The sequence below is a fragment of the Hylaeus anthracinus genome, unplaced genomic scaffold, assembly GCF_026225885.1.
Source record: "Hylaeus anthracinus isolate JK02 unplaced genomic scaffold, UHH_iyHylAnth1.0_haploid 11997, whole genome shotgun sequence".
Classification (NCBI taxonomy): Eukaryota; Metazoa; Arthropoda; class Insecta; order Hymenoptera; family Colletidae; genus Hylaeus; species Hylaeus anthracinus.
In genome coordinates this window covers 16,261,625-16,269,875 of record NW_026534344.1, presented here as the reverse complement: position 1 = coordinate 16,269,875, position 8,251 = coordinate 16,261,625, and the positions used below count along the sequence as shown (strand labels likewise).

The window sequence follows — 8,251 nt, the reverse complement described above, 5'->3', positions numbered from 1 at the left end:
TCACTGGGAGATACCGATTCCTGCAGCTATCTGACTTCGCGTCAGAGTCGTCTGCATTATCTAATCTATCCTAAAATCTTCGGCACCATTGATACATAATAAATAATCGTATTGGTTCAATTTTCAAATCTATCCCACTCGCTGGGCTCACACGCGCGTCGCTATCGCCCTGGCTCGTAACAACCTATTTATTAGCGATTATTCTAATATGATTTATTTTATTTGAGGTGGGTTCGTCGACTGTCCAGGGGCTTGGCGGACGAATACACGTCCCTACAAGCGTAGCAGTCGATATTGGGAGTTTAAGGGCAATAACAAGAATTTATTTGTAATTGATTATTATAAAAATAAAGATTTTCTTACCACTCGTATATGGACGCTGGTATTGAATTATTTAGAATGTCCCTGTAATTATTAACGTATGTCTTTAAGAGATATCCCGGAATTTCAAAATGATCGTTTACCTTAGGAGCCGTGATTGTGTCAATGGTTTCCAGGTAAGCATCCTCGTCGCCGTCCTCAGTCAGGTCTATGACTGGGATCTCGTCGAAATTTGACGGATCGTCGAGAATAAATGTAGAAGCCTCTGAATCGATAGGCGATGACGGTTGGTTAACCACGATTCCGGGATTAGACGGGTGAACGAGAAGTTCCTGATATAGGACGAGCGCGACTTGTAATGCTTTGACGCGAGAAGCTAAATCGTCGTGTAATTTATGTAGATATTTCGCGAGCTTCTTTTTTTGATGTTTCTTGATTCCTCCGCGACGACTCCTCCTGTTCGGACGACGTGTGCGGGACCGTGGAAGATTCTGCTTATTGTTCTATTTGAAATGATTTGAAATATATTATACAGAAAGAATAGTTCAAATCGGACGGGATTGGCATTAAACACAACAAGGCCGAGTGCTAAGTAGCAACTAAAGCTATGAAGCGAAAAATGGAAAGCCCGTGAATGACTTTTGAAAATAAATATCACAAGATCTATACCTCTGCTTCCATACCGAGTGCTGTCAAGCGACCCTGGTGATGAAAGAAGAAATCCAAATCTCGAGATTGCGTTGGAGAGATCAAATGTCGTTCCTCTGAGTCTTCGCTCCTTGGTAAGAGCGCGACAACACAGGAATCGAATGCTACCGTAATCAAAGAAGTAATTTAAATTAGTCTAAAGCAGATCTGGGTCTTGAGGGTCGTTAATAAAACGCGCACAATAATGAGGTAACAAGTAAAAACACTTTATTTAATCGTTAATAAAACTAATAAAGGGCGTACGATGCGCAGGAATTATGACAATTAAAATAATAAGAAGACGTACAATGCGTCGGAACAATGAACAATAACGATTCACAAAAGAAGTATAAAGCGCGAACTGCGGGCGTCTGACTCGCACGGACGCTGGTAAAACGAACGAAATGAATGAAGTGTGTGTACCGACTAACTGCTCTAACTGAACTGACTGTGCGGACTGAGATGTGAACGATGAGAGACTAACTGAACTGAACTGAAAACTGGTCTGGCGGAGCCGCGCAGGGCTCATATTTATCGCTAATTGGCGCATGCGCGTTATGCTTGGCACTCGCAGGTGCTTATCTTACGGTCAGCGCTTTCTTGAGTTTCACGCTTCGGAGACCTACATCACTCAACCCCTTCTAGAATTAGAAGCAGTAGACATACCCCAAAACCAGGAATCACCGAATTACAGATGCTACCCCATCAAGGACGAAGAACACCCCCCGGACGTTCACGAAAGAGTTCGACCACTACTACAATAAGTGCCCACGGAACATCTCAACAAGGAAGAAAGGAACTTAGTCGAAGGACTACTTTACGACTACCAGGATATATTCCATTTGCCAGGGGAACACCTAAGACACACCCACGTATTAACACACGAAATCCGAACGACCAATTCCACGCCAATTAACAGGAAACAATACCGATTTCCCACAATCCACAAACAAGAGATTCAGAAACAAGTACAGGAAATGTTAGATAACAACATCACCCTACAACGTCCCTGTATGGGTCATCCCCAAGAAACCCGGTGCAGACGGGCAGAAGAAATGGAGGATGGTCATCGACTACCGGGACTTAAACGCCAAAACCATCGCCGACGCCTACCCTTTACCGGACATCCCAGAAATCTTAGACCAGCTAGGAGGATCCAAGTACTTCTCCATTTTTGACTTAGCCTCGAGGTTCCATCAAATGACACACCCAAGACCGCGTTCTCCACCCCAAGGGGACACTACGAATTTGTGCGTATGCCATTCGGATTAAGAAACGGACCCCCGACCTTCCAAAGACTAATGGACGTCATCCTTTCAGGAATGCAAGGAGAAGAGATATTTGTCTACCTGGACAATATAGTTCTCTACGCCAGTTCCTTTACCGATCACACTATAAAATTCCGGAAATTAGCTACCCGGCTTCGAGCCGCAAACCTAAAGCTACAGCCCAGCAAGTGCCAGTTCCTGAGAACAGAAGTTAATTATCTGTGGCACATTATTACCAAGGAGGGTATTATGGCAGACACCGGCAAAACCGTAGCCATCACGCAATTCCCAACTCCCAAGACACCCCGTAACATCAAACAATTCCTTGGGTTGGCGGGGTACTACAGAAGATTTATACCACACTTTTCCAAATTATCCAAACCCCTCATCAATTTACCAAAGAAAGGGGCCATATTCACGTGGGAAACCCAGCAGAAAGAAGCATTCATACAATTGAAGCAACTATTAGCCAATAAACCCATCCTCCAATACCCCAACTTCAATCAAGAATTCCACCTCACAACAGACACCTCGAATTATGCTATAGGCGGAGTACTAAGCCAAACCCTAGACGGAAAGGAACTACCAATAGGGTACGCTTCCAGGGTACTGAATCCCGCAGAAATAAACTATTCTACAATAGAGAAGGAGCTATTAGCAATAGTCTACTGTATGGGATACTTCCGACCATACCTCTATGGGGTCCAATTCATCCTATACACAGACCACCAGCCCCTAACTTGGCTACATAGAGTCAAGGACCCTACTTCTCGATTGGTCAGATGGAGGTTGAAACTTGCGGAGTATACATATAATATCCGATATCAGCCTGGGAGAACAAACAAAGTAGCGGACGCACTGTCCAGGAATCCACCTCTAAACGTCACCCCTATTCACACCGAAGACAGCAATGAAGACACTCCACCCAGGGAGAGAAGAACAACAGACGAGGACTCCGAGTACGAAAGAATCATATCGCCCCCCAAAAGGAGGCAAACCCGGAAGTCATCCACAGAGGAGGAAACGACGCTTAACGCTGCCACAACACCCCCAGTAAATAGCAGCGGAGCCTCATGGGGAAACGCTTCCTCCGTTTCGGAAAAACAAGACTTGCCCTGCGCCTCCCCCAACCATTCTCCAGACCCATACCTTCACGAACCAAGGGTCCCACCCCCTTTGGAAACTACCGACACCCAAACACTGTCCGAAGCCAGCGATCAGGAAGACAGCGAAACGGAACTCAGCGAAACAGACACGCCAGAAACCAAAAACGCGATTAAATCGATAGCAAAGCAGAAAGACAACATCGGTTTCTTCATTAGCTGTAACGGTAAGCCATGCGATAATGGAGGACAACAACTAAGTGACGCCGGGATTATCCACATTAATGAAGATCTCGCCCTGGGCAAAGCTAAGGTAATCAAGGACGGACCCAGATATCTAATCGGCCTAACGATAAAAGGAACCCCACAGACACCGGTACAGCCCGGCATCTGGTTAGAAGCCTTGAGGACACTAAGAGTAATAATTCGGAAAATAAACATCAATAGTATAAGTATCGCTCAAACCCCCACAATAGATTACTTGAAGTGGAACCGCATCATTAAGAACATATCGGAAATAACGGAGGAGGAAGGAACACGAATCACGATCTGCCATCAAAGGATTATCAATCCAACCACCAACATGATACCAGAAATTTTTTATGAAAATCACTCCTCTGGGGTAGGGGGACACAAAGGCATCACAAAAACTTACCAGCGAATTAAGCAACTATACTACTGGGAGGGAATGAAAAACGATGTGACAAACTTTGTAAACAACTGCGTACTCTGTCAAAAGAAAAAACTAGTCAGGGTCAAAACAAAACAACCCATGGTTATTACGGACACCCCAAGACGAGCTATGGACAAAATCGCCATGGACATAGTGGGCCCATTACTCAAAACACCAAAGGGTAACACATACATCCTGACCATGCAAGACCTGCTGTCCAAATATATTATCTGTGTCCCTCTCGCGAATGCTAACGCTAATTCCGTCTCCCACGCGCTAATACAAGACCTCACAAGCCGATACGGTTCCCCCGAGCCATACTCACCGATCGTGGAACTAACTTCACCAGCGCCTTCATGAGAGCCATCTTCAAGAGATTCCACATTCGTCACCAAAAGACAACCGCTTTCCACCCTCAGTCCAATGGATCCCTGGAGCAAGCCCATCACGTTCTCATGGAATACCTGAAGACGTACAAAACCAGACAACAGCAATGGGACGAATGGATTGACTTGGCGGCCTTTTCCTATAACACATCAGTCCATGAAAGCACAGGATTCACCCCGTTTGAACTCATGTTTGGCCGAAAAGCTCGGATACCCAGCTCACAGCCCCGCGTAGAAGACTACGAAATCGAAACCTACCAAGACTACTTCAACAAGTTAACTAATGCCCTCGAGAACACACAAACACTAGCGAGAGATAATCTAGTGCAATCTAAGGAAAGAAACAAGAAATACTACGACCAGAACACACATGGCGAACCGTTCCAAGCAGGCGACAAAGTGTGGGTTTTGGTAGAACCACAAAAAGGAAAATTCGGGGACCAGTATAGGGGGCCCCACGTCGTAATCAACACGCTACCACAGAACAATGTTCAAATTAGTTGGAAACACGGACCAAGGATAGTACATGCCGATAAACTACGAATGGACCCCACATGGAAAAATCAACGACTCAAGGACGCATTGGCAGGACACAGGACCGACGTCTGGATAAAGCAGAGAATACTCGACCCGGACACCCCAACGACGTCTCGATACAGCCCACCAACGGAAGTATAGGTACCACCGTACTCGTATAAAAAAATAGACTAAACCGGTGGGAGACAATATAAAACTTGGAAATGTCACTTGGACACGAAAAATTACCTTTGTTTACTCTCTTTAATTAATTTAACGATATTTTATGTTTCTGTAAATAAGTTTAGTATTGTATTAGTCCGTATTTTATAAGTATACGCTAAGACACAAGATGTACACATCACAGTACACGTGTACATAAAAGAGTGTATATATATACCAGAAATTCAATGTTCAAATTTACCGCGATATCAAATCAATCACCCAGAACCACCACAGGTTTCGATTATTCCCCCACCAATGCACATATCGCAGTAATTCAGATCCCTCTAAAGATTCGACAAAGGATAACGATCATTTACATATTACCAATCAAAGTATACCGACGCGCAACAATGAAAGTTCTAAGGGAAAAAAGAATTAGAACATCAGGAAGAAAACGGAAGCAGAACCGCGCCTTCTACATCGCGAAGAAGAAACTTCAAAGTGCCGGGCACCTCCAACCAACCACCGAATTAGTGAGGAAATACCTGCAAGAAAGACGGTTACCGACCACAAACGCGTTGCTAAATTCACACGACAATAACTCAGACTGTGTCGCGATAGATGTGAATAATAACGAAGACGCAAAGTGTTGCAAAAGCGAAGTGATCCATAAAACCACTCCACAAACATTGGAAGGAAGGGACATCACCACGCTGGAGGGAAATCACTGGCTAAACGACCAAGCCATCAACGCCTACATGGGCCTAATACAAAAAAATAGTGAAATAATCTCACCTTCAAGAGTTCACGTTATGAATTCCTTCTTCTATACCACACTGAAGAACCAAGGTTTCAACGCAGTGAAACAGTGGACTAAAGCCGTCGACATTTTCTCGAAGTGACTTCTCGTCATCCCAGTGCACCAACACAACCATTGGACGCTCGTTGCTATCGAGAACAGAAAAAAAACAATTAAATATTACGACAGTTTGGGACGAGACAATGACGAGTGCCTAGGAATAATTCTCGCGTACCTGGCACAGGAGAGCTGGGATAAGAAAAAAGTGATGCTAAACATGGGACTCTGGAACACATACAACAAAAAACAGATACCGCGACAATCAAACAGCTACGACTGCGGAGTGTTTACCTGTATGTACGCGAAGCTGCTGTCCACAGGGGCGCCGATCAACTTCCACGAAACAGACGTGCCGCGGATCCGAAGCACCATGATCAAGGAACTCCAAATCGGCGAGCTGGAATAATAAAAAAACAAAAACACGGAATAAATAGTTGAAACCCTAACAATGAATAATAAATTTAAATAATAATAAAAATTTTTCGTTAAACCATCACCCGAGTACTACGAATTTCCCAATATATATATTCTGATATGCACCGGGACTTACAATTGTTATAAGAGTAATTGTCGCGGTGTACTAATGGTAAACTATGTTACAAATATGAACTGAGTTTAAAATAGAGTTTCGATTCCGCGAAGCTAGAATCTAATCCTTCTCGGTTTTCACGAACGCGAGTAAATGGGGGACGACTACAACGATAAAATAAATGCCTAACAGTAGACTACGTACTGTATGGTTAAAATTTGCTGGAAGGGGACTTGAACCCGATCTCACTAAGTTTCCTCGTGTAGAAATACCGTAAGAGTACTCACAGACGTGTACGGAACCCTTTCTAGACTTTGACTAGACCCGATATGCCTGCGTCGTCACCCTTTTTATACCCAAAAATCATAGGCCAAGGGGTGGCGGGGAAGTACATTGCACGATTCCGAGATTTCCGAGAGACTACGCTCTAGCTTCGCATTGGACTCGAATTCCTATGCCTACGTGAAAAATACCGGGTGTGCACATCCGACTCCAAATAAGGAAATTTAGAACGGGAACGTAACATCTCCCCCCTAAGATGAAACATCGTTTATTACGATGCTTTCCCAATTTGGAGTTGGCTGTGTACCGAAATTATAACTGATTATAAAAAGAAAAAGGAAAAAAATACTTATAATAATAAGAGGAAAATAAAAAAAAAAGTAAATAAGAAAATGCTTTTAAATGTTGACTATACGAACGAAACGGAACTATTGCGGTGTAGTGTGCGTGTTGTATGTGTATATATGTAGGCACTTAACTGTAGGGGTTTCTTCGGTTGTAGTCCTGGGTGGTGTTGCTATGGCCGGTTCGGTTGTCTGTGGTTATGTAAATGGTTGGGTTATTATTCGGAGTATGCAATTTTTAATTTATCTTGATGTTTTCTAATAACTTTATCTGTTCTTGTTTTGAATACGATGTTATTTAGATCTGTTACGTCTATTACTTCATATGGTCCGACATAAGGAGAATCTAGTTTGCTTTTGGGTTCCTTTAATACATAAGCGTAATCACCAATTTTGAATTGAACTGGTTTTGCGTGTCTATCGTAGTAGCGTTTAGATCGTTCCTTTGCAATGTTTAAATTGTCTGCTGCCATGTTGCGAATTCCGGTTAATTTTGTACATCAAATTGGTGAGGTAAGTTCCATACGTTTCCAAATCATCTCCTTCAGGAAACGAACTTGGTAATCGTGCTGGTTTTCCAAAAATAAGTTCATATGGGGTAAAATTTGTAGCTTCATGAACGGATGTATTGTATGACAGCATTGCAAATGGTATGTATAGGTCCCAATCTTCGTACGAATCCATGTAGTGTTTCAGATATTCTATGAGAACGATGTGGCTTCTTTCCAGAGAACCATTGGTTTGTGGTCTGTATCCTGATGTAGTAACTTGCTTGATTTTGAAGATTTCTGCCAAATGTGTGATATCTTTGCCCATAAAACTTGTTCCTTTGTCCGTTAGAATTTCACGGGGTGTTCCGAAAATTGAAATGAAATGTCTTGCAAATGCATCTGCTATGGTTGTAGTTTTGATGTTTGGCAGTACAGTAATAAGGGCTTGATACTTTTGAACGGTAGGACGATCCTGTTTCCTAAGTATTGCTAAACGAATGGCTGTTCTTCCAGTATTTCTAAGAGCGCGATTCTTAAGTTTTGTAATGATGAAATAATATCTTCTTCCTTGATTTCCTCCCAATAATGTTGAGTAACAAAGGTAGTAAAAATCTTATATTGTTGTAT

At 43.0% G+C, this 8,251-nt stretch overlaps 2 protein-coding genes across 2 annotated transcripts in view; one reads left to right on the top strand and one right to left on the bottom strand.

Annotated features, from left to right (window-relative positions):
- Nucleotides 1-1,510, bottom strand: part of LOC128889241 (uncharacterized) — a 3,588-nt gene extending 2,078 nt beyond the window's left edge. The window contains exons 1-3 of the mRNA XM_054146697.1: nucleotides 1,432-1,510; nucleotides 991-1,133; nucleotides 465-824 (exon numbers count right to left, since the gene is read on the bottom strand). Coding sequence (XP_054002672.1) covers nucleotides 465-824; nucleotides 991-1,002 — 372 coding nt within the window. The 5' untranslated portion in view covers nucleotides 1,003-1,133; nucleotides 1,432-1,510. The remainder of the gene's footprint in view (nucleotides 1-464; nucleotides 825-990; nucleotides 1,134-1,431) is intronic.
- Nucleotides 1,511-5,529: 4,019 nt separating this feature from the next.
- LOC128889608 (sentrin-specific protease 1-like) lies at nucleotides 5,530-6,384 on the top strand. Its single transcript, XM_054147341.1, has 2 exons — nucleotides 5,530-6,017; nucleotides 6,108-6,384. The coding sequence occupies exons 1-2, from the start codon at nucleotides 5,530-5,532 to the stop codon at nucleotides 6,382-6,384; spliced, it is 765 nt and encodes a 254-aa protein (XP_054003316.1).
- Nucleotides 6,385-8,251: the final 1,867 nt, after the last annotated feature.

What these genes read in the sequence shown, in the direction of transcription:
- LOC128889608 (XM_054147341.1), top strand. Translation starts at nt 5,530, where the DNA reads ATGAAAGTTCTAAGGGAAAAAAGAATTAGAACATCAGGAAGAAAACGG. An exon ending in GCCGTCGACATTTTCTCGAA is followed by an intron (nt 6,018 to 6,107) that starts GTGACTTCTCGT and finishes ATATTACGACAG; the next exon opens with TTTGGGACGAGACAATGACG.